Raw genomic sequence first — 23,471 nt, 5'->3', positions numbered from 1 at the left:
ACTCCGAAAAAATAACTGTAAAAGGTCGAAAATTCAATTTTTATAATGAAAGAGTTCAAAGATTTGTGACGTCAGACTTAACGCAGTTGCTATTTTTGTCCGCTAGGTAGCGCCACTATGCAAGCGCGCTAGCGGAGGAGCAGAAAGAACTGCGCAGAAACGTATGCGCACAAACACATTAATGCGTTGCCTGCAAGGAAGCTTTGCTCGGGACATTTGATGTGACGTCTTCGCCTACGGGAGCGTATGCCGTGACGTCAAAGTTCACGATTTACCGGAATTTTTTTAATCGATTTATCTCGGGATCTAGAAGTCGTAGAAGAAAAAGAAAAAATCAGTTCTTCCTTATTTTTCCTGTTCTATGACTTTGAAACACCAACCAAGTAAGCGCAACTGATCTATTGGACATCGCATTGGGGAAATTGGAGTTTCATTAAATGAGAGCAATTGGAGTGCGTCCTAGCATTGCCAGCCTAGTTAGCACGAAAGGTAGCGCGTCTACCTTGTAAGCGCTCTAGCAGGATCGGCTTTCTATCTCTACCACTCTGTCCTTCCTCTCTATTCGATTTTGTTCCGATAACACCTCCGTTGTTACAATTTCCTCCTGTCAAACCTCTTCAATAAAAGGCCATTTTTTTTTGTTTTTTTTTTTACATTGTTGTTTTTCACTTTCCTTATTTTTTATTAATTTAGGCCCGGTTTTTCCTTCCCCAAACTACCTATTTAGACAAGATTTTTTATCTTATCGGCCTGACTCTATACACTTTAGGCTAGAGTATAAGAAACGGTCGACAATTGAACATAAAAAATGCCTACAAGTCTTTCTCTTATTTTTGTAATTCCGACTTCTGTTTTATTACAGAGCTTGGATGAACTCACTGATGCAACGGTTCCTGACAATATCAAATACAACAAACCCCTCAACATAAATCAGCCATGTGGTAAGTCCAACTCACTCATCTGATTAACTTTAGTAAATGATTATCTCAACTTATGGTCCTGGGCGTGAGTATTTGACAGGCTCTTGCCCCTAAATATTAATAAAATTACCAAGTACCTACCTACAATCTACATAATTGCCACGAAATATTTAATATTCCCACGAACGGACGCGCTTTGGAGTCTTGGCTTTTTTCCCCAACATCAGGGCTTACGACAAAAATGAGCCAAAACCAAATACTACACATTTGGATGCAGGGCCAAGGGGGACCGTAATCTGCTACAGCGCCGCGGTCGATTTTAAGGAAGAATTTCTAGGCGACTCAAACCCGTGTTCTCTGGCTTAGCTACAAGTAATTTTAGCACTAAGTGTCTTATTTCAAATTCAAAGTGCTTAAATCTTCAATAATCTCGAGTCAGTAAACGTTAGGCTTGTATTTAAAGTCTATTGACTCACGTGTTATTCTGATTCACTAACCGCTCAGAAAGTGCTTAAATCTTCAATAATCTCGAGTCAGTAAACGTTAGGCTTGTATTTAAAGTCTATTGACTCACGTGTTATTCTGATTCACTTAACGCTCAGGTGATTAAACAAACAGATTAAACGAAAACATCTTTTTGGAGTTACGTAATACAAGTTTTATCTCATCACACGATGCTAAATGTTATTACCTACGCTTATTCTCATTAGTTTATCAATATTTATGAAATAAAAAATAAAATTAAAATATTATCATCAAATTATCATTGTACTTAAAAAAAAAAAAAAAAAAAAAAAAAAAAATGCCTTGTGATAAGTAAGTATGTTGTGTTTGGAACAGAAATCAGTTCACGGCTATGTAACATTTTACTGTAAAGTATGACAAGGTTTCTTTTGGCTCATACCTTGAAAGGTTCAATAATTTCTAAGGTTTGTTTTGGCTTATATCTTTAAAAGTCCAATTATTTCTAGGTAACCCTTACCTTACTCTTTACCCGTCATAGGTGCATAGTGCATACCCTCGGACCAGATTGAAATCTGAAATGACTACACAATATCGGACTTGATTGGACCTAATTTAGATCAGATTGGACCTAATTTTGATCCGTCTGAAAGGAAGGTTTTTGTGATTTTTGAAATAAACGTATTCCTTTTTAAAGCCAAATTAAAGTTTGACCTAATGAGTTCCAATAAACTTCCACTGTTTCCTCGTGTGTTTCACAGGCGAGCATGAACTGCTGGAAGAAATCCAATCGATAGCCAACAAGAACGAGATCTGGAGAAGTTACATAGGTCTCGGATATCACAACTGTCTAGTGCCCACTGTCATTCAGAGGAACCTGTTCGAAAATCCAGGATGGTTAGTTTTGCATTTCAAATTGGTTTTCTAGAGGCATTTTACATTTTGCATTTCAAATTGGTTTTCAAAAGCATTTTGCACATCTCTGCTTAGTTGGTTAAAGCGCCTGTCTAGTAAACAGGAGATCCCGAGTTCGAATCTCGGCAGTGCCTTTTTGTCCTAATTTTTATCATTTTTTCTCAGTTCAACTTCTTCATTTTCTGCAAGGGTCGGTACGTTGGTCGGAGCTGTGGTAAACAATTTCAATTCGATTTCCAGTTTTCAGCTATATCTGTTATTCTATGCTGTCTTGTCTCACCGGCGCTGTGGCTTAGTTGGTTAAAGCGCCTGTCTAGTAAACAGGAGATCCCGAGTTCGAATCTCGGCAGTGCCTTTTTGTCTTAATTTTCTATCATTTTTTCTCAGTTCAATTTCTTCATTTTCTGCAAGGGTCGGTACGTTGGTCGGAGCAATGGTCAAGGCTTCGTTGAGGAAACAGGGAAACTTCTATTCATTAGCATGGTTTACTTAATCCTTTTCTCTTTCTCAGTTGTTGACGCCTACTAAGGATAAAAACAAATTGGAGTGGAAAGCACGATATCACAACTGTCTAGTGCCCACTGTCATTCAGAGGAACCTGTTCGAAAATCCAGGATGGTTAGTAAAAAAGGAATTTTAATTGTGCTAAGCATAAATGCTTGTTACAAATGTCGTTCCCTGCTTAATGCACTACGCTAAATTTTATGACTTGACTTGGACTCGAACCACTAACCTCCAGATCCGAAGCCCACTGCGCTAACCACTACACCACAGAGGTTGGTTGGTTAGTAGAATAGAATATCAATCAAGTCATGAAATCAGTGGTAGAGCAGAGCTTTTTCACAACTTTTTTGGATATCACAGCATTACTACTTAAGTTTACTATTATTTCTCATCTACTCGTATCACCAATCTTTTTATATTGGTAATGCCGCCACTTGTCGCTACTCGATCAAAGTAGCTACTCAATTGTCTCACGAGGCAGAATACACCCCAAAATTCAAGAACAGAGGGGGGGGGGAAATAAAAAAATTGACTCCGTCGGAAATCGAATCTGGGACCTAGCTTATTCTAAATTCGGGCAGATTTTCCTATCCTCTCCTCGAATGACCAACTGACGAAACGAGGAAATCTACCTATGTAGGTAGCCTTACAGAAAAACATGTTTTCTACTTAAATAATGAATTCAAAAAAATGTTATTAATTAATTCAAAAATAAAAGTTATGTAGGTAACATCTTGTTTATTATTTCGGCATGTTTGTGCCATATTGACGTGGGATCAGGGTGTTTGTGTTTTACTGACGCAGGTTCGTCAGTAAATGGTTTCTTCAAACTAAATTGATGCCGATTGCAAGATGTGATGTGTTTCAATTTTCAATCCACTCGAGCCCAAATATTTTCCAATCTAATCGGATATTTGCAGTCATCCCAATGGCATCCATATTGTGTATTGTGTCAGCCCCATGACATCCGAATGTCAGCCCAAAGCAATGACTCTAGTTAGGGCTAATAAATGAGAGTAAAATTCCATCCCTCGGCTGGGATCGAACCCGTGCTCTCCTGTTTGATAAAATGTTAATGGTTTCTTACAGAAAATCCACACTTTTCCCTTGCTAAAGAAATAGCAAAGGTTGGGTGCGAAGGGCATCCACTCGTAAAATTTGTAGCCTTAACCAAACGTAAGCTCAAAACAATCAGTTAGGGCTGATTGAGAGGCTGACGAAAAACGCCGACCCCGTCTGTACACGGGAAAAGGCGAAGAAAAAGAAGACTCGAATATTTACAAAGTGTTTGTGTTTTTACTGACGTGGGTTCATGTTTACAGGGTGACCCAATACACTCCCTATCAGCCCGAGATAGCTCAGGGTCGGTTAGAAAGTCTGCTGAACTTCCAAACCATGGTGTCAGATTTAACGGGGCTGAGTGTTGCCAATGCTTCCCTTCTGGACGAAGCCACAGCTGCTGCGGAGGCCATGAGTATTTGTCATAGGTAAGTACACCCTACGACATCTGGATCAAAATCTTTGATGGAGGGAACTATAACTATTGAGATCTTCCCAAAATTTAATAGGTATCATTAGTAATGTCATTACTAATGATGGAATTCCGGATTTTCTGATTTTTCATCATCATTACTTGGAAATAATGACATTACTAATGATTGTGTAAGGTACCTAGAGGAGAGAAGGGAAGAGGATAGAAAGCTGAGAACGAACTTTCTCTGTTTAGGATGAAATCCGCCCCGGGCTGGAATCGAACCCGCGGCCTAGCGCTTACGAGCCAGACGCGCTATCCTCTAAACTCTCCCGCATTACCTTGTATAGGTTCTCTATATTTGTTGGTAATGGCAAGTAAAAATCAGCCCATATCAAGCTAACTTAGTAATAAAAATAAAACTTTTTTTGTAATCTCCTTGTTCTCAGATTCACCAAACGAAACAAGCTGCTCATTTCAGACAAGGTGCACCCCCAAACCCTGAGTGTAATCAAAACCCGGGCCGACTCTCTAGGCTTGCAAGTAATAGTATCAGATATAGCACAAGCTGATCTCAGTGGCAAAGATATAGCGGGGGTGCTCTTCCAATATCCTGACACTAGTGGAAACATAGTAGACTTTAGTCAGCTAGTCAAGACTGCCCATCAGTATGGAGTAAGTGTACATCTCTGTGGCCAAGTGGTTAATTTTCAACCTGGATTCGAATCCCGACCGAGATGGAAATTTTCAAACTGAAATTTTCCATTTGCGGATAGGCATGGATGCAAATAATAGAATAATAGACAAGTTTTTGTATATATTTTGAAAGCCATCAGCCTTGGCTGTGTTCGATTCCAGCCTAATTGCAATCATCTTCAAACTTGAAAAAAAAAACATCGAATTTGCTTTTGAGACACCCTGTATGATGTTGTCACGAATGGAGTTAACGAAAAGTAAACTTTGATTTTTGACTTTGAGTAAGTTTTTATGATAATAATATTTTAATAAGTACCTAACTACATACTCATAATTATGTTTACATATCTGTAGGTTTACATGTTTACATATCTGTGCATACATATCATACTGATGTATATGATATGTACATATGTACCGATTGTACTTGTAGACTACTGTAGAACATGGAGATTTTGTGGTAAACAATTTCAATTCGATTTCCAGTTTTCAGCTATAACTGTTATTCTATGCTGTCTTGTCTCACCGGCGCTGTGGCTTAGTTGGTTAAAGCGCCTGTCTAGTAAACAGGAGATCCCGAGTTCGAATCTCGGCAGTGCCTTTTTGTCTTAATTTTCTTTTACATTTCAAATTGGTTTTGAAAAAGCATTTTGCATTTTACATTTTAAATGCTTTTTTGACCCATTTTACATTTGAGCCAAAATGCTTTTTTTAAAAATGCTTTTTTGAAAAAAATTCATGATTTGGCTCTAAACTCCCAGTAGAAAACAGGGTCTCCACTCCAAATTTTTAAAAATCACTAGATTCAAGGAAAAGAAATCACTAGATTCTTAAATTCTCCCAAATGGTAGTTTATTCGTGGTTTTTGAGGGTAGAAGTCTCATATAATATTTTTATTGTGAAAAATCCTCTATAGACAATGGAAAAACTGGTTAACATTTTACTTTCTGCTAGGGTGTCTACCAGACTGGAAAACTGGGAAAAGTCAGGGAATTTCATGGAGACTGGAAAAGTCAGGGAATTTCACAAAAATAAGGCTTCGTTGAGGAAACAGGGAAACTTCTATTCATTAGCATGGTTTACTTAATCCTTTTCTCTTTCTCAGTTGTTGACGCCTACTAATAGTGATGGGTCGTGGGTAAATACCCACTGGGTGGGTAAATAAAAATTGGGTATTTACCCGGGTATTTATCCACCCCCAGGGTGGGTAAATACCGAGTGAGGGGTCGTGGGTAAATACCCACTGGGTGGGTAAATAAGGGTGGGTAAATACCCGGGTATTTTTTTTAAAAAAAGAAGAAAAATAAACAAAAAACATCATCACTTGATTTTTTTTCTCACTTTTTTTGTAATCTCCTTGTTCTCAGATTCACCAAACGAAACAAGCTGCTCATTTCAGACAAGGTGCACCCCCAAACCCTGAGTGTGATAAAAACCCGGGCCGACTCTCTAGGTTTGCAAGTAATAGTATCGGATATAGCACAAGCTGATCTCAGTGGCAAAGATATAGCGGGGGTGCTCTTCCAATATCCTGACACTAGTGGAAACATAGTGGACTTTAGTCAGCTAGTCAAGACTGCCCATCAGTATGGAGTAAGTGTACATCTCTGTGGCCAAGTGGTTGATTTTCAACCTGGATTCAAATCCCGGCGGAGATGGAAATTTTCAAACTGAAATTTTCCATTCGCGGATAGGCATGGATGTAAATAATAGAATAACTGGTACGCCTCATGCCGGGCAGAATGGTGGGGGTGACGAGGTAAGCGAAACAGACTCTAAAGTGTGTGTCTTTTAATAATGAATTTTAAGTTTAATTTTAATTATTTCTCTGAAGAGAGATTCCAGGAAAATTGAGGCAAGAATCGAGCATGAACTTGCGAGGCAAGCATTGTAATTTGAAGCTTTTTTTTAAGGAAAATAAATTTCAAATTTCTCTGAAGAGAGATTCCAGGAAAATTGAGGCAAGAATCGAGCATGAACTTGCGAGGCAAGCATTGTAATTTGAAGCTTTTTTTTTGAAGGAAAATAAATTTCATATATTTATACAAATCGAGTTTGACTCAATCTCTCTTTCTCTCCCCCTCCTTCAATACCGTTCTGTTCCGTGTTGGCCACTCTTTCTCTGCCTCCCTCTCCTTTACCTCTTTCCCTTCTTTGTCTCCTCCTTCCTCCCTCCCATCACCTCTCTCACCCCCCTTCCATCTCCTCTCTCTCTCTCCTCCTCACCCCCCTTTCACTCCTATCCGTGTTGGCCACTCTTTCTCTGCCTCCCTCTCCTTTACCTCTTTCCCTTCTTTGTCTCCTCCTTCCTCCCTCCAATCACCTCTCTCTCCCCCCTCACCCCCCTCCCATCTCCTCTCTCTCTCCTCCTCACCCCCCTTTCACTCCTCTCCCACTCTCACTCACTCTTATTTGGTTTCTCAGAGACGCTCAGGGGGAGAGTGCATACCGTTTGGCTTTACAAACCAGAGAGCAGCACATTCGTCGTGATAGGGCGACCAGTAACATTTGTACTGCCCAGGCATTACTCGCCAATATGAGCGCTATGTATGCTGTGTATCATGGACCTCAGGGATTGAAGGATATCGCCACCAGAGTGCACAACTGTACGCTACTTCTTGCCCAAGGTAAGAGGGTTAAAAATCTTTGGAACACGGTTAGCCCAGTAGTAAAACACTTGCTTGCAATGCAGAAAGGCCCAGGTTGCAAATTGCACTCTTATTTCGTCATGGACCTCAGGGATTGAAGGATATCGCCACCAGAGTGCACAACTGTACGCTACTTCTTGCCCAAGGTAAGAGGGTTAAAAATCTTTAGAACACGGTTAGCCCAGTAGTAAAGCACTTGCTTGCAATGCAGAAAGGCCCAGGTTGCAAATTGCACTCTTATTTCGACGGGTTACTCTCAGGTGTTCTCGTGTTGACCCAGCACCTAAATGGGAAGTATTATGTCTCTTCTCGCCCATCTGATGAGGGACATACTACGGGATGGGGAAATGGGCATGTTACGATACAGACCACACGAGTCTAACGTAGCAGTTGTTTCATTGCTATAAAATAAACAGCTTATAATACAATGAAAGATTAGGATGTTTTTAGGGATTGGATTAAATTAACTTTAAGAAGGTAAAAACTTACTCATATCATTGTACATTGCAGGTATTGGAAGCTTGGATCATGAATTGAAGACCCAAACATTCTTCGACACCTTACACGTAAAACCTAGATCAGAAAATGCATTCAAAACCATCCTGTCTAACGCTAAGAGGAAAAAGATCAACCTACGTGTGTTTCCTGATCAAAGTGTTAGTATGCCAATTTAAAAAGTACCACAAAAAAAAAACATTCTGCATTTTGATATGATAAAATAAGTATCGCCTAAGAAAAGCTCTTTCTGACCACATTTTAAAATACTTAAGTACTGGTGGAAATTATGCATACATAATTATGTACTTTAATTTATAAATATGTACGTAGATAATTATGTATCGAAAAAAACTATACCTACCTGTCAAACGTATTCAAATGTTTTTTAGGGGATCTTTCGAAAAGTAGAAACTGATCAGGGTACTTTATAAAGCATTTGATGACAAGTTGCCAATTATATTCTTCTTTTTCAGGAGCTGGATAGATTCTGTGACGCCCTGATCAGTAAGTCCGAGTACTTCTTGTTAATCATACACTACTTGTAGAAAAAATAAATCAAATCTTGTAAAAGGCGGCGAAAAGCTGAAAAGGTGGTAATCGTAGAAAAATAAAGAAAGAAAGATCATTTGTAAAAGGTTAATCGAACGTAGAAAAAATAAATCAAGTTTCAAAGATTATTATAGATTATTTGTAAAAGGCGGCGAAAAGCTGAAAAGGTGGTAATCGTAGAAAAAGAAAGAAAGAAAGATCATTTGTAGAAGGTTAATCAAAGGATTATTAAGTTTGTAAAAAGGTGGTAATCATTACATTGTATCCGTACATCGCATATTAAAAATAAAATCTATATGGAATTTAGCTTTTGGCCTTTAATTTGTTCATCCATCACTCAAAAACCAACTTTTACATAAACAATTCTATGTAGATTGGATTGCCACTGCGACTCGGGCTCAAATTCAACCAAACATTGCCTTCTTTTCTAGATTGGTGTTAGTCTGGATGAAACTGTGAAAGAAGCCGATCTTGATGATTTATTGTGGATCTTTGGGAGTGACAGATCCGCAAGAAAGGTATGTGTGTACTTTGTTTTGTATGTATGTTCTATCAGCATTGTTGAACTTTTCTCTTGGTACAATTGGTAATATGTAATTTTTATTTCAGATTTTTATTCGTTCTACGAGCTCCCTGAGTGACCATTATGATTTCATTGGAGTGACCATTCAAGTCATATGTATTTAGAAACCCCACTGTTTTCTATGATTTGAAAGGAGACGTGAATACTCCCATAGAATCACCAATAAATATTTTGACCATTTTATTGACTGGAGCATTCTCGCTCTATAAATCAAGCATAATTGGCACTGTTTTGTGCTTTCTTTTCTCAGATATTATCAGAGGACTGGGAAAAAATCCAAAGTACCACTCTCAGCGGCTCTCAATATGCACGGTCCACGCCCTATCTTACCCATCCTGTGTTCAATAGCTACCACTCCGAGACCCAACTACTCAGATACTTGAAAGAGTTGGAGAACAAAGACATATCTCTTCATGTTTCCTCTGATGAGCGGAAGGACACGGGTTCGAATCCCAACCGTGTCAACACATTTCAGACCATGTCCACAATACACCATACATATACATGTCATTTCCATGTACAATTTTACATACGTTTTCCGTTCTTCACACGTCCGTTTTCCATGTTCACAGGTATTAGGTCGGAAATCCGCGAAATCGAAGAGGGTAAGGTAGATAAAGACATCAACGTACTCAAACTCTCGCCTCACACTCAAAAACAGCTGCTGGGTTCTGAATGGAACAGGCCCTACTCTAGGATACAGGCGGCTTTCCCATTGGTAAGTTTACATTAATAATAATAATAGACTCTTGAGTGGAAGGTAACCACTAGGCGAGGTTAACGCCGGAGGCGTTTTCTACCACCTAACCCTTAGAGCTCCATTATTATGTGGTCAAAATGTCAAATAAATGAGGATAAAATTCCATGTTTCGGCTGGGATCGAACCCACGCCCTCCTGTTTACCAGGCGAGCGTCTTGACCACTACGCTACCGAGGCAGGTTCACAGGTAAGTCGCATTGGTCCCATTGGTGAGCTTTTATTCACATAGGACAGCCTCTGAAATAGAGTTGTTTAAAGAGCGTTCGCCAGACTAGTTAGCTTGGTCCGTAGCGCGTCTGCCTTATAAGCGCAAGACCACGGGCTCGATTTCCGGCCGGGGCAGATTTTATCCTGAACGGGTAATGTTTACTCTCGGAACGGCTGGCTTTCTCCTATCCTGTCTTCCTTCTCCTTCGATTTCGGGACGATAAGATCTTAGCGGTTACAGTTCCCACTATCAAACCTCTTAAAAAAAGCATTCCACGAACGACTCTGCATTCCGCGCGAAAAAAAACATCATACTGTTTGTCGAAGAGGGTATGTCTCTCCCTACCGACAATCAAGAGTTGATGACAAGTATCTGTGCCTATTTGAAATGGATTGGTCAGGACAATCCCTATCACAAGATTTACGTGACAAGCAGGAATATTCCTTACTTTCCTCTCTTCACACTTTTTTTTTTTTTTTTTTTTTTTTAAGGTTTGATAGAGATAACTTTAACTACTAGGGTCATATAGTCCCGAAATCTAAGAGAGAAGAAAGACAGGATAGGAGAAAGCCAGCTGTTCCGAGAACGCACCTTATCCCTTCAGGATAAAATCCACCCCGGGCGCGAATCGAACCCGCGCCCTAGCACTTGGAACACCATGCTCTATTAGTCGTGCGATGTTCAGATGTAGTGTTTCTATCGATCCTTGCCCCTGACAGCCTGACTGTCTTATTGATATGATCTTCCATTGGTTTGCAGGCTTCCGTACAAAATCACAAGGTTTGGCCCACTGTGAGTAGAATAGACGATGCTTATGGAGACAAGAATCTGGTTTGCTCCTGCCCACCCATCCTGCCCCCTGTAGAGGCATAAGCTGTCCGGTTAGGTGGAAGAACTCATTGAGAATCCTGCCATTAAAGCCTTTGAGAAAAGAAGCTATATCACTTGTATGCACAACATTAACTGTTTTTCGATTGGTAACTTCTAATGACTTTGTGTCATTAATTCAGACAGTTCTCTTGGATTGTTTAAGGGTTTACTACTGGTCGTTGATAAATTGTAAGTTCTATGGAAATAAAAATAGGTACCTAATTGAAAAAAAAAAAATCTTATTGTTAATTTTCTTTATTTTAGTCCTCTTACACCTTCTCTTGGATTGTTTAAGGGTTTACTACTGGTCGTTGATAAATTGTAAGTTCTATGGAAATAAAAATAGGTACCTAATTGAAAAAAAAATCTTATTGTTAATTTTCTTTATTTTAGTCCTCTTACACCTCACAGCCCAGAATCCTAGAAAACGTTGCACATTCGCGATTTATTGTGGGAGAAAAAATAGGTTATTTGAATCACTATTCCAGTAGGTATTCCACGAGAAAACCTATTTGACTTATTTTTAGGACGCGGCATAGGTACCAAGGTACTTACTCATACTCGTTCACCTTCAGGTGTTCTCGTGTTGACCCAGCACCTAAATGGGAAGTATTATGTCTCTTCTCGCCCATCTGATGAGGGACATACTACGGGATGGGAAAATGGGCATGTTACGATACAGACCACAGGAGTCTAACGTAGCAGTTGTTTCATTGCTATAAAATAAACAGCTTATAATATAGTGAAAGATTAGGATGTTTTTAGGGATTGGACTAAACTCTAATAAGGTAAAAACTTACTCATATCATACGGGGTACTCTCAGGTGTTCTCGTGTTGACCCAGCACCTAAATGGGAAGTATTATGTCTCTTCTCGCCCATCTGATGAGGGACATACCACGGGATGGGAAAATGGGCATGTTACGATACAGACCACACGAGTCTAACGTAGCAGTTGTTTCATTGCTATAAAATAAACAGCTTTTAATATAATGAAAGATCAGGATGTTTTTAGGGATTGGACTAAACTCTAATAAGGTAAAAACTTACTCATATCACTGTACATTTCAGGTATTGGAAGCTTGGATCATGAATTGAAGACCCAAACATTCTTCGACACCTTACATGTAAAACCTAGATCAGAAAATGCATTCAAAACCATCCTGTCTAACGCTAAGAGGAAAAAGATCAACCTACGTGTGTTTCCTGATCAAAGTGTTAGTATGCCAATTTGAAAAGTACCACAAAAAAAACCATTCTGCCTTTTGATATGATAAAATAATTATGGTCTAAGAAAAGCTATTTCTGACTACATTTTAAAATACTGTCTTACTGGTGGAAATTATACATATGTACCTACTTGGTTTTGGAAATATCCGAGGGCCTGTCTAACGCTAAGAGGAAAAAGATCAACCTACGTGTGTTTCCTGATCAAAGTGTTAGTATGCCAATTTAAAAAGTACCACAAAAAACCATTCTGCATTTTGATATGATAAAATAATTATGGTCTAAGAAAAGCTGTTTCTGACTACATTTTAAAATACTGTCTTACTGGTGGAAATTATACATTTTTACCTACTTGGTTTTGGAAATATCTGAGGGCTCAAAATATTTTTTAAGTACGTACATATGTGTTGGAAAAAAAAAGTATGCCTGTCAAACGTATTCAAATATTTTTTTAGGTGATCTTTCGAAAGGTAGAAACTATGAATCGGGGTACTTTATAAAGCATTTGATGGCAAGTTGCCAATTATATTCTTCTTTTCTAGATTGGTGTTAGTCTGGATGAAACTGTGAAAGAAGCCGATCTTGATGATTTATTGTGGATCTTTGGAAGTGACAGATCCGCAAGAAAGGTATGTAAGCTATGTATATGTAGCTATATATGGTTTATTGTCATCACCAGTATTGTGCAAACTTTCATAATTTCTTCAAATTAATTCGAATCCCATGTAATCTTTATCGTTGACTTTTGGCATCAGTACCTACACTACAACCTACTCATTTGTTTTGCCACATGAGACTTCGGGATTATTTGTTAAAATGTTTATTTTACTTTTTTTTCGTATCTCATGGATTATTTTCTTATTTAAATATACTGCTGTTTTATGACTTTGGTCCTAAAACCCGATTCCTGCCTGCTGCAGCAATTAATCGAGCCTAATTGGCACTGCTTTGCTTTTACTTTTCTTAGATTCTATCAGAGGACTGGGACAAAATCCAAAGTGCCACTCTCAGCGGTTCTCAATATGCACGGTCCACGCCCTTTCTTACCCATCCTGTGTTCAATAGCTACCACTCCGAGACCCAACTACTCAGATACTTGAAACAGTTGGAGAACAAAGATATATCTCTGATGGTCAAGGCTTCGTTGAGGAAACAGGGAAACTTCTATTCATTAGCATGGTTTACTTAATCCTTTTCTCTTTCTCAGTTGTTGACGCTTACTAAGGATAAAAACAAATTGGAGTGGAAAGCATAGAGCATAGACCTTTTTGTTATCCCTTTGGCAGCTGATATGTCACCCCATTGGTAGCTCCACACTAATTACATATCTTTATCTTTTCTGCCTCCCCCCATTTCAGAGCCTGGTAGTCAGTGCCACGGATCTCCTAGCTCTCACCCTCATCAAACCACCAGGGGAGTTAGACGTGGACATAGCAGTGGGCAATTGTCAAAGGTTCGGAGTACCTCTGGGCTACGGGGGACCACATGCGGGGTTCTTCGCGTGTAAAGACAAACTGGTACGCCTCATGCCGGGCAGAATGGTGGGGGTGACGAGGTAAGCGAAACAGACTCTAAAGTGTGTGTCTTTTAATAATGAATTTCAAGTTTAATTTTAATTATTTCTCTGAAGAGAGATTCCAGGAAAATTGAGGCAAGAATCGAGCACGAACTTGCGAGGCAAGCATTGTAATTTGAAGCTTTTTTTTACTGGTAAGTGGACTTATGTTGAATCCCGTTCAATATAACTAATGGGTAATAAATGTTAGTTGATAAATTTTTAACCAATGGGATCTTATCGTCCCGAAATCAAAGAGAAGACGAGGAGGAGATGGGATAAAGCCAGTCTTTTCGAGAACGAACCTTATCTTTTTTGTGTAAAGTTCGCCCCGGTTGTTAATCGAACGCGCGACCTAGCGCATCCAAGGCAGACGCACTACCCTCCAATTCCAACTAGGCTGCCTATATCTCTGGTACACTCGATGATACCACTGGTAAGTGGACTTATGTTGAATCCCGTTCAATATAACTAATGGGTAATAAATGTCAGTTGATAAATTTTTAATTAATGGGGTCTTATCGTCCCGAAATCAAAGAGAAGAAGAGATGGGATAAAGCCAGTCTTTTCGAGAACGAACCTTATCTGTTCAGTGTAAAGTTCGCCCCGGTGTTAATTGAACGCGCGACCTAGCGCATCCAAGGCAGACGCACTACCCTCCAACTCCAACTAGGCTGCCTCTTAGGGGTTGAAATTAAAATTGCAAAAAAAGTCACCTTTTTAGACTGCGGGGTTGGAGAAACTTTTTCAGTTTGATCCTAACAGTATAAATGAGGTGTATATCTGAAATCCAATGACCTTTCATTACCCAGGGGTCGTGCACTATGAAGCTGAATGCCACCACAGAGATGATACCCTGTAGCTTTCCTCTGTTGACAACCATGCACCCTTTCATTCCACAAGATCAGGCTAGAGGCTACGAACAACTCATAGGAGAGTTAGAGGCGGACCTATGTGAAATCACAGGCTATGACAAGATCTCATTTCAACCCAACAGGTAAGCGGAATAGTAGTAAAACATCTAGAAACATAATTGAACAAGGGACAAGGGCAGTTAGTTCTAAGTTCTAAACATCTAAACGCTTTGCGATCATTATGAAACGGTTTCAACTACGGAAATGAAAATTTATTTAAAAAAAATCAACATATGCACATTTTGTTGCTACAATTTGCAATTACTGCTCACAATTTGCTGATCAGTGTTTAAATGAGGCCTTATTTGTCCTTCGGGTGCCCAATAAATTTTCTTTTTCCCTGTGAGTTTTACAGTTGAGGTCGACAGACTCCACTTCTATTAACAATTTTTTATTGAAACCTGCCTTACTATTTCAGCGGAGCTCAAGGCGAATATGCCGGGTTGCGTGCTATCCAATGCTATCATCAGGCGCAAGATGCGCACCACAGGAACGTGTGTCTTATTCCGGTTTCTGCGCATGGCACGAATCCTGCATCTGCGCAGATGGCGGGAATGAGTGTAGAGCCTGTCAGTGTGCGCAAAGATGGGACGATAGATTTCTCCGACCTTGAAACAAAGGTGGGTAGCCAGTCCCTACACATGCAACTTTTTAAGCAAATATTATATCTTCAAATAAGTAGCCTCCGTGTAAGCGCTAGGTCGTAGGTTCGATTCCCGCCCGAGCGGATTTTATCCTAAACAGTTAAATAATTAAGGGTTAGGGCAGGACCACAATGTGTATTACATTGGGTTTAAGTTTAGCTCTTGGAGTTAGTAACCTGATTTTTGGACTACTCTTGTCATAAGGTTCAAGGTAGAGTGCTAAGATCTTTGACTACAATTGTATAGAAATTGTAACAATATTCTTCTTTTCTTCAAGGGAAATTTCAGGCTGGTATCCTCCCTGTTTGAAGTCCCCCAGCCAGACTATGGAAATTGTATCAATTTGGCACAAAAATCCCTTTACAAAATGTCAGTTCCTTGTTGGTCCAAAATCCAGGGAGATATTTCACTGACTTTCTTTATTTTATGCTCCCTTTCCCAATTTCAGGTGAAGAAAAACAAGGAAACTTTGTCGTGCCTTATGATAACTTATCCATCCACATTTGGCGTGTTTGAAGAAAACATTACGGACGTGTGTGAACTAATTCATGAACATGGAGGTCAGGTAAGAACAGAACGAAAATGATTACTTCAGTGATCTGTAAAACTTACATACGAAGTCCCTATGCCGTATGAGATCCCTAAAGGTTCAATGGAGCTCAAAATCGGTAATTTCCCTTCATATGTTGAACAAATTTGGTTGGTCCAATAGTCCAATGGTAACGCGTTTGTTTGCCATCCAAAAGGTCCCGGTTTCGATTCCCCAAGTCGACTCACCACTTGGGCCGGGCCAAGCTAGCAGGCCCAACTCTTTGGGATCGTGTGCAAAGTTCCTAGCAACAGAGAAAAAATATGCGCCATTTCTTTTATCAGTGGCGGCTGGCGGGAATTTTTGAAATTGTTCAAATTTTTTTGAGTGTTAGTTTTTGATCTTTTGTATTTGCTTTTTAATGAGAGTTAAATTTATTAATTCAAATCAGAAGAAAGCCCTTTTGAAGTTTTGGACAGTAAATAAAACAATGCTAGTGTGTTTATACGTAACACACAGGTAGATAAAAATTTACAGTACCCATCCCAATTTGGTAAGTACCTAGCTATCTTTTTCTCCCCCTTGTTTCAAGCCTGATTTTGCTCTCTCATCTTTACAATAACAGAAATAAAGGAACTAACTTAATATCTGTATCTCTTTAGTTTTGTAACTTACTGGGAAAGCTTCACCAAGCATAATCCAGATGAATCACTATCATGCCCTGTGTTGCAACCCGTCAAATCCTATGTAAAAGAGCCCAGAACCTTTTTCCTCTTCATCTCGTGTTTTTTACTTTCTATTTTTACAATGTGATAGGCATCTTATGCTTTCTTTTTCTCTTCTAGATATTCATTGGATAACAGGGATGAAATAACTACCAAGCATCAATATGAACGAGTCCAATGAGCAGTGGAAAGTGACAATATTGGAGTTGGTGTCTCGTGGCAATGCTATCATAGCCGAGTTACTGAGACTCAAAGATCATATTCCTTCAATTTTCCAACAGACAGATGTGAACAAGCAGTATTCAGATTTGATTATAGATTTTTCATATTTCAGCCAGAATGAAACAATGGACAATAAAATTGAAGGAAGTCAACAGCTACAAGAGCTTGATGAGAAGATCAGGGACACCTATCTTGAGATACTTGTGAGATTCTATGTAGTATTTGAAAACATTTACAAGTTTGCTATCAATCTGAATCAGTATGTAGAAAACTTGGAAAACAATGTGTATATTCAGGAGAGTATTGAAAGTGTATTTCTAGATGAGGAAGGATGTCAAACGGGATACCTATTAATGTATTCTTCTAATTCCAGGAAATCTCACCTTGCTCCTTTCTTGCCTGTACATCCACTGAGTAACATAGACTCGAGTATAGGAGCAGTCAGTGCTGCCCATTATGGTTCAGCCTCTATTCTGCCCATCTCCTGGGCCTATATTAGGGTAAGTCTCCCTACTCTATCCCGCCCATCTGTTGGACCTGTAGATATTAGAGGATAGAGGAAGTCTGCCCTAGTTTTCACATAGTCTCTTGCTCATTGATAACGTTTGCCCCGGGTGGGAATCGAACCCGCGACCTAGATAGGAGCAGTCAGTGCTGCCCATTATGGTTCAGCCTCTATTCTGCCCATCTCCTGGGCCTATATTAGGGTAAGTCTCCCTACTCTATGCTGCCTATCTGCTGGACCTGCCTTGTAATTGCTAGGCCTCGGGTTCGATTCCTGCCCGGGGTGGATTTTATCCTGAACAGATATTGTTCGTTCTCGGAAAGGCTGGCTTTCTCCTATCTTATATTACTTCTCTCTTCGATTTCGGGACGATAAGACCTTAGCAGTTACAGTTCCCTCTATCAAACCTCTTCGCGACCTAGCGCTCACAAGACAGAAGCGCTACGGCTCAAGCTAATAATAATAATGCTGTTTCTTTGTGTTATTATGTTACAACTTTGGTGCTCACTGCAGCATTGTAGGATTTTCCAAATATCTCCATGTTTCTAACCGCGACCTAGCGCTCACAAGACAGAAGCGCTACGGCTCAAGCTAATAATAATAATGCTGTTTCTTTGTGTTATTATGTTACAACTTTGATGCTCACTGCAGCATTGTAGGATTTTCCAAATATCTCCATGTTTCTAACACCCAATGTTTACCTAACCCAATGTTTACCTACCGTGCTGGCACCGGTCGTTATGCGCATTTAAATTATACATAGCTACTCATTTTCCTCACGAGACTGAGTGGGCCCCGCAACGGCCAGTCGCGGAATCAATCATTTGCATGATACAAATTTTTTGACCCCGCCGGGAATCGAACCTGGGTCTCCCGCGTGCCAGGCAAGCGCAGTGACCACTAAACCATGGGAGCTATCTGACAGTCTGAATATAGTATATTGAATATTGTTTCAGATGATGGGAGGTCGGGGACTCAGGAAAGCCACCCAGGTAGCTATTCTCAACGCCAACTATATGAGCAAGAGGCTAGAATCTCACTACAAGACTCTGTTCCGTAGCTCTAGATCAGGTCTGGTGGCTCATGAGTTTGTCATCGATGTGAGAGACTTCAAGAAATCCGCCAACATCGAAGCTGTCGATATTGCCAAGCGATTGATGGACTATGGTAGGTTCCAATGTTATTAGCGAGTTTTTGCAACCAAAATTAGCGTCCCGTTAACTGAACTCTTTAATCCTGTAATGCCCAAGGAGATGAAGCTACTCAGCCTCGAAATCCTCTTCTAAAATGATGAAAAAACTATGAAAACAATGGTGAAATCATATGATTTTGGTTTTCAGGTTTTCACGCACCCACGATGTCTTGGCCTGTACCTGGTACTTTAATGATAGAACCCTAATTTATTTTATTCTGATTTCTGTGTCAGGTTTTCACGCACCCACGATGTCTTGGCCTGTACCCGGTACTCTAATGATAGAACCTACTGAATCTGAACATAAGGAGGAGCTGGATAGATTCTGTGACGCCCTGATCAGTAAGTCCGAGTACTTCTTGTTAATCATACACTACTTGTAGAAAAAATAAATCAAGTTTCAAAGATTATTATAGATTATTTGTAAAAGGCGGCGAAAAGCTGAAAAGGTGGTAATCGTAGAAAAAGAAAGAAAGAAAGATCATTTGTAGAAGGTTAATCAAAGGATTATTAAGTTTGTAAAAAGGTGGTAATCATTACATTGTATCCGTACATCGCATATTAAAAATAAAATCTATATGGATTTTGGCTTTTGGCCTTTAATTTGTTCATCCATCACTGAAAAACCAATTTTTACATAAACAATTCTATGTAGATTGGATTACCACTGCGACTCGGGCTCAAATTCAACCAAACATTGTTGTCAAATTTTGCTTCCCATTGTTTGCCAATCAGTTAGAAATTTCGGTAGTTATTATCATGTTTCCTCTGATGAGCGGAAGGACACGGGTTCGAATCCCAACCGTGTCAACACATTTCAGACCATGTCCACAATACACCATACATTCACATGTCATTTCCATGTACGATTTTTCATGCGTTTTCCGTTCTTCACACGTCCGTTTTCCATGTTCACAGGTATTAGGTCGGAAATCCGCGAAATCGAAGAGGGTAAGGTAGATAAAGACATCAACGTACTCAAACTCTCGCCTCACACTCAAAAACAGCTGCTGGGTTCTGAATGGAACAGAGATTGTTCAGTTTATTCAAGCTTTGGATTCAGTGAAGGAATTCCATGGTTTATCAAGCAATGCTCAGGTAGAACAATGGATAGATGAAAATGTGTTCAGTAGAATTCCCATCAATGAAAACTTGGTCAATATGATTCTTGGTAAGCTACGTACAGATGACATCTACCACAGTATTGTGGCATATCCACTACCACAACACAGAAGTACTGCCTTGGCAAATCAGGCTAGTATGCTGTTTGTATGCCTCTATTTTGACACATCTGTGTTACATAACAATACTGCTAACATGAGGGAAGTAGTTGATAAGTTCTTCCCTGATAATTGGATTGTCAGTATTTACATGGGTATCACTGTGCAACTGATTGATGCCTGGGAACCTTACAGAGCTGCCAAACTAGCTTTGAGTAACAGTTTAGAAACAAGTAATGTAAAACAATACAGTACATTCCATACAGATAAAATAATCAAGTTAACCAGCCAGACTAATCAACTTCTAAAAGATGGAGCTCTAACTGAGGAAAATGTTTTGGATAATACAAACAAGATTTTGAATTTGGCAAGAGAATGTAATGTTACAATCCGATGGTTGGTTCTACATACAAGCTCCAATCATGAAACTATATCTGGAGTAGCAGCAAGTAAAAAAAGTAAACAAATCAAGGACATTGTTAGTAATAATATCAACATGAGTGATGTGTTTCAACTGATACTGAATACAAGTGAGTTTGAATTGAAAATAAAAGAACTTCTAAAGGCTCTACTAGAGGACAAACAGAACAAGTGGAACAGTTGTAAGCAAGAATGCAATGAGAGGTTAAACTATTTAATAGAATTATTCAGTGGTGCTAAACCATTGCCCAAGGTTCATAAAAATCAGCAACTGGAGAAATGGTTTTCAGAGATAAACTCACATCTAGAGAGCTTGAATTTCAGTGATGAAATGGGAAGTGTCCAGAAGATTGTTCAGTTTATTCAAGCTTTGGATTCAGTGAAGGAATTCCATGGTTTATCAAGCAATGCTCAGGTAGAACAATGGATAGATGAGTCACAAAAATCCAAAAGGATTGAAAATGAAAATTTGAAAACTGCCGCGCTCATTCGCTCAAGATTTTTCTCTGTTGCGTGTTTATCCACCAATCCACCAGTGTTATATCAACCGGTGGACTCTAGCCGGTGCACCGGTTGTGAATCTTATTTTCAAAAAAAAACTTTTGGTAAAAGTAAGGCAAGGAGGTAGGTAAGTACCTAGTTACCAGGGTCTGGTAGAATGTAAACCTCTCAGTATGATTTCCATGCTTACATCATCTATTTTAACTTACCTTCTTCAAGTAAAAGTAATGTGACTGACAGGTGGAGAGTGCAGAGTCCATTAAGGATAAGGGCTTTAGGACATGGTGATTGGTGAGTTTAGACCAACATTGCAGTTTAATAAAAGTAAGGCAAGGAGGTAGGTAAGTACCTAGTTACCAGGGTCTGGTAGAATGTAAACCTCTCAATATGATTTCCATGCTTACATCATCTATTTTAACTTACCTTCTTCAAGTAAAAGTAATGTGATGGACAGCTTTCTACTGATTTCAATACAAGTACCTATATGATCCAATAGATGAGACTGCACATCAAATTTGGGTAATTTTTACCTTTTCTTTCAAGTTTTCACCAAAAAGCACAAACCAGCATGGCACAAAAATCAAGTGAGTGTTAAGAATAATTTCAATTACCTACTTCCTATATTTATTTATTTACACACATAGGAACTAATTCAATAATGCAAACTGTATTATGTATCATATTTTAGTTTGTTTTTACTTTTACATCTTACCTGCTGCATCCTCTGCAATAGTAGATGGTTGCTTGCTTGGGGATTTCCTCTGTGATGTCTACCTGTGTTCTCAGACATGCCACACACATGTTGGCTGGATTAGGCTCAATATTGACACCACACTGACAGCACAATCTAAAAAGATCAGATAGGTAGTTAGGTAACAGTTGAGATAATGGAACAGGCCCTACTCTAGGATACAGGCGGCTTTCCCATTGGTAAGTTTACATTGGTAATAATAATAGACTCTTGAGTGGAAGGTTTCTACCACCTAACCCTTAGAGCTCCATTATTATGTGGTCAAAATCTCAAATAAATGAGGATAAAATTCCATGCATCGGCTGGGATCGAACCCACGCCCTCCTGTTTACCAGGCGAGCGTCTTGACCACTACGCTACCGAGGCAGGTTCACAGGTAGGTCGCATTGGTCCCATTGGTGAGCTTTTATTCACATAGGACAGCCTCTAAAATAGAGTTGTTTAAAGAGCGTTCGCCAGCCTAGTTAGCTTGGTCCGTAGCGCGTCTGCCTTGTAAGCGCAAGACCACGGGCTCGATTCCCGGCCGGGGCAGATTTTATCCTGAACGGGTAATGTTTACTCTCGGAAAGGCTGGCTTTCTCCAGCCTCGGAGCACTTGGAACACCATGCTCTATTAGTCGTGCGATGTTCGGATGTAGTGTTTCTATCGATCGTTGCCCCTGACTGTCTTATTGATATGATCTTCCATTGGTTTGTAGGCTTCCGTACAAAATCACAAGGTTTGGCCTACTGTGAGTAGAATAGACGATGCTTATGGAGACAAGAATCTGGTTTGCTCCTGCCCACCCATCCTGCCTCCTGTAGAGGCATAAACTGTCCGTTTAGGTGGAAGAACTCATTGAGAATCCTGCCATTAAAGCCTTTGAGAAAAGAAGCTATATCACTTGTATACACAACATTGTTTTTCGATTGGTAACTTCTAATGACTTTGTGTCATTAATTCAGACAGTTCTCTTGGATTGTTTAAGGTTTTACTACTGGTCGTTGATAAATTGTAAGTTCTATGGAAATAAAAATAGGTAGGTACCTAATTGAAAAAAAAAAATCTTATTGTTAATTTTCTTTATTTTAGTCCTCTTACACCTTACAGCCCAGAATCCTCGAAAACGTCGCACATTCGCGATTTATTGTGGGAGAAAAAATAGGTTATTTGAATCACTATTCCAGTAGGTATTCCACGAAAAAACTTATTCGACTTATTTTTAGGACGCGGCATAGGTACCAAGGTACTTACTCATACTCGTTCACCTAGGTCACCTATGCATACTTTCTATTTACCAAGCTAGTCTTCTGGGCTCCCATGTTCCCAGGTATATTTGGACGGGGCTAACATGAACGCTCAAGTAGGACTATGCAGGCCAGGTGATTATGGGTCCGACGTGTCCCATCTTAACCTGCACAAGACTTTCTGTATACCTCATGGTGGTGGCGGTCCGGGTATGGGACCTATTGGCGTGTAAGTGTCAATTGAGACCTACAGGCTAAAAGTACAGTAGAACCTCGATTATTTCAACTAATTGGGACCGAGGGTAGTTGACATAATACTCTCTGACTTAGAGTTGAGAAGTTGCGGGTTCGATACTCAAATGTAATAGAAAGTCGTGTGATGTTCACACCAGATTTTTTTTTTTAAGTGCTAGCCATCAGATCAAGGACTACTGACCAAGTTCTGATTTCAACCACCAACCATGCTCGATGTTGCTCAACTTTACGGCTTGGTTGCCCCGTCAAAATATAACGTATTGTGGTCGAAACATAACGTACCTACACGTTATGGTCACAAAAATCCAAAAGGATTGAAAATGAAAATTTGAAAACTGCCGCGCTCATTCGCTCAAGATTTTTCTCTGTTGCGTGTTTTTTTTTGCGTGGGCGGCAAATATTCAAAATATTTCAAAAATTATTTTTTAAGGATGTCAGCTCATGTGTGAGGCTCTGTATTTGTATGGTGTCATGCTTCTTGTCACTGAACTTTATGTGCCT

General features: G+C 39.6%; 1 protein-coding gene and 2 non-coding genes across 3 annotated transcripts in view; all 3 read left to right on the top strand.

The window, feature by feature from the left end:
* LOC103521114 (glycine dehydrogenase (decarboxylating), mitochondrial) overlaps positions 1-22,385 on the top strand; it is a 29,961-nt gene extending 7,576 nt beyond the window's left edge. Inside the window, exons 4-29 of the mRNA XM_026832037.1 lie at positions 863-941; positions 2,144-2,279; positions 4,124-4,288; positions 4,722-4,947; positions 6,074-6,102; positions 6,336-6,561; positions 6,690-6,727; positions 7,393-7,595; positions 8,127-8,272; positions 9,095-9,181; positions 9,497-9,689; positions 9,819-9,964; positions 10,974-11,049; positions 12,155-12,300; positions 12,853-12,939; positions 13,278-13,429; positions 14,271-14,301; positions 14,678-14,862; positions 15,198-15,399; positions 15,872-15,988; positions 16,959-17,399; positions 18,361-18,571; positions 18,831-18,938; positions 19,515-19,616; positions 21,624-21,667; positions 22,187-22,385. Coding sequence (XP_026687838.1) covers positions 863-941; positions 2,144-2,279; positions 4,124-4,288; positions 4,722-4,947; positions 6,074-6,102; positions 6,336-6,561; positions 6,690-6,727; positions 7,393-7,595; positions 8,127-8,272; positions 9,095-9,181; positions 9,497-9,689; positions 9,819-9,964; positions 10,974-11,049; positions 12,155-12,300; positions 12,853-12,939; positions 13,278-13,429; positions 14,271-14,301; positions 14,678-14,862; positions 15,198-15,399; positions 15,872-15,988; positions 16,959-17,399; positions 18,361-18,571; positions 18,831-18,938; positions 19,515-19,616; positions 21,624-21,667; positions 22,187-22,300 — 3,690 coding nt within the window. The 3' untranslated portion in view covers positions 22,301-22,385. The remainder of the gene's footprint in view (positions 1-862; positions 942-2,143; positions 2,280-4,123; positions 4,289-4,721; positions 4,948-6,073; positions 6,103-6,335; positions 6,562-6,689; positions 6,728-7,392; positions 7,596-8,126; positions 8,273-9,094; positions 9,182-9,496; positions 9,690-9,818; positions 9,965-10,973; positions 11,050-12,154; positions 12,301-12,852; positions 12,940-13,277; positions 13,430-14,270; positions 14,302-14,677; positions 14,863-15,197; positions 15,400-15,871; positions 15,989-16,958; positions 17,400-18,360; positions 18,572-18,830; positions 18,939-19,514; positions 19,617-21,623; positions 21,668-22,186) is intronic.
* On the top strand, positions 2,579-2,652 carry Trnat-agu. Its single transcript has one exon. It is a non-coding gene; the product is annotated as a tRNA-Thr (tRNA).
* Trnat-agu lies at positions 5,496-5,569 on the top strand. Its single transcript has one exon. It is a non-coding gene; the product is annotated as a tRNA-Thr (tRNA).
* Positions 22,386-23,471: the final 1,086 nt, after the last annotated feature.

Source organism: Diaphorina citri, unplaced genomic scaffold, assembly GCF_000475195.1.
Source record: "Diaphorina citri unplaced genomic scaffold, Diaci psyllid genome assembly version 1.1 scaffold73, whole genome shotgun sequence".
NCBI lineage: Eukaryota > Metazoa > Arthropoda > Insecta > Hemiptera > Psyllidae > Diaphorina > Diaphorina citri.
The sequence above is the reverse complement of the archived record's forward strand: the minus strand, read 5'-3'. Positions and strand labels throughout refer to the sequence as shown.